Raw genomic sequence first — 1,575 nt, 5'->3', positions numbered from 1 at the left:
CCAAGACCGGACTGCTGCGCCGGGCCCGCCGCGGCCAGCCGGACCCTCCATCTGACCGCAGTTGGGGCACGGAACTGATTCTGGGACCAGCCCCGCGGAGTGGCAGCCTGCCTCCAGCACCCCGTGGGGGTGGGGAGCACTAGCCCCTGGCCTGACTCGCTGCTGAGTTTCCCGAGGTTTCTGGCCCCAGCCTTTGGAACTGTGTGTGAGAGGGGGCCCTATCCACCTTCGCCGAGGAGTTCCTGCTTTATTCTCGCACCATCTCGGCTGCTTTTGCTTGGAGTCCCTCTATTTGCAGGCGCGCATCTCTCTCTCTTCTCTCTCTCTCTCTCTCTCTCTCTCTCTCTCTCTCTCTCGATATTTTCCGTTTTACTCTCATTCGGTCTTTTTCTCATTTTGCTTGCCTAAGACTGCCTCCGTCTTTGCCCAAGCTAGGGTAAATCCTGTGTGCGTTTTTCCACACTCGCAACTGAATATTTTCTTCCTTTAAAAAAAAATTCTGCCCCTGGCTCCTGCAGGGCTCTCTAGCACTACACCCTTATCCCGCCGCCAACCCCTACCACTGGACCACTCCCAGCGGAGTTTTAATTTTCGGTCTTGCCCGGGGCCGAGCCTGGCCTAGGCGGGTGGCTCAGCTGGGCTCGCACTCAGCGCTCGGCCGCCGCCGCCCAGCTGCGCGGGGGCGCCCTCCGGAGATGCTGCCGTGGAAGAAACACAAGTTCGAGCTGCTAGCCGAGGCGCCGCCAAGGCAGGCGTCCAAGCCCAAGGGCTACGCGGTGAGCCTGCACTACTCGGCTCTCAGCTCGTTGGCGCGGGCGTGCCCCGAAGGCGCGCTCAGCCGGGTGGGCAGCATGTTCCGCTCCAAGCGCAAGAAGCTGCACATCACCAGCGAGGACCCCACTTACACCGTGCTCTACCTGGGCAATGCCACCACCATCCAGGCGCGCGGCGACGGCTGCACCGACCTCGCGGTGGGCAAGATCTGGAGCAAGAGCGAGGCGGGCCGTCAGGGCACCAAGATGAAGCTGACTGTGAGTGCGCAGGGTATCCGCATGGTGCACGCCGAAGAGCGCGCGTTGCGCCGCCCGGGCCACCTCTACCTGCTGCACCGCGTTACCTACTGCGTGGCGGACGCGCGGCTGCCCAAGGTCTTCGCCTGGGTGTACCGGCACGAGCTCAAGCACAAGGCTGTAATGCTGCGCTGTCACGCGGTGCTGGTGTCCAAGCCCGAGAAGGCGCAGGCCATGGCCCTGCTGCTCTACCAAACGTCGGCCAACGCACTGGCGGAATTTAAACGGCTCAAGCGGCGGGACGACGCGCGTCACCAGCAGCAGGAGCTGGTGGGCGCGCACACCATCCCGCTGGTGCCGCTGCGCAAGCTGCTCCTGCACGGACCTTGCTGCTACAAGCCGCCGGTGGAGCGCAGCCCCAGCGCGCCCAAACTCGGCTCCATCACTGAGGACCTGGTCGGTGAACAGCAGGAGGAGGAGCTGCAGGAAGAAGAGGAAGAGGAGCACACGGAGAGCTGCCTGGAGGAGGAGGAGGAGGAAGAGGATCGTGCCAGGGAGAAGGATC

The 1,575-nt window shown here is 63.5% G+C and overlaps 1 protein-coding gene across 1 annotated transcript in view; it reads left to right on the top strand.

Moving 5' to 3' along the window:
* Positions 1-6: 6 nt before the first annotated feature.
* FAM43A (family with sequence similarity 43 member A) overlaps positions 7-1,575 on the top strand; it is a 4,850-nt gene continuing 3,281 nt past the window's right edge. Inside the window, 1 exon segment of the mRNA XM_023750496.1 lies at positions 7-1,573. Within this exon segment, the coding sequence (XP_023606264.1) occupies positions 696-1,573 (878 nt within the window). The 5' untranslated portion in view covers positions 7-695.

This window comes from Myotis lucifugus, unplaced genomic scaffold (genome assembly GCF_000147115.1).
Source record: "Myotis lucifugus unplaced genomic scaffold, Myoluc2.0 scaffold_14, whole genome shotgun sequence".
Lineage (NCBI taxonomy): Eukaryota > Metazoa > Chordata > Mammalia > Chiroptera > Vespertilionidae > Myotis > Myotis lucifugus.
This window is presented reverse-complemented; position numbering and strand designations above follow the sequence as displayed.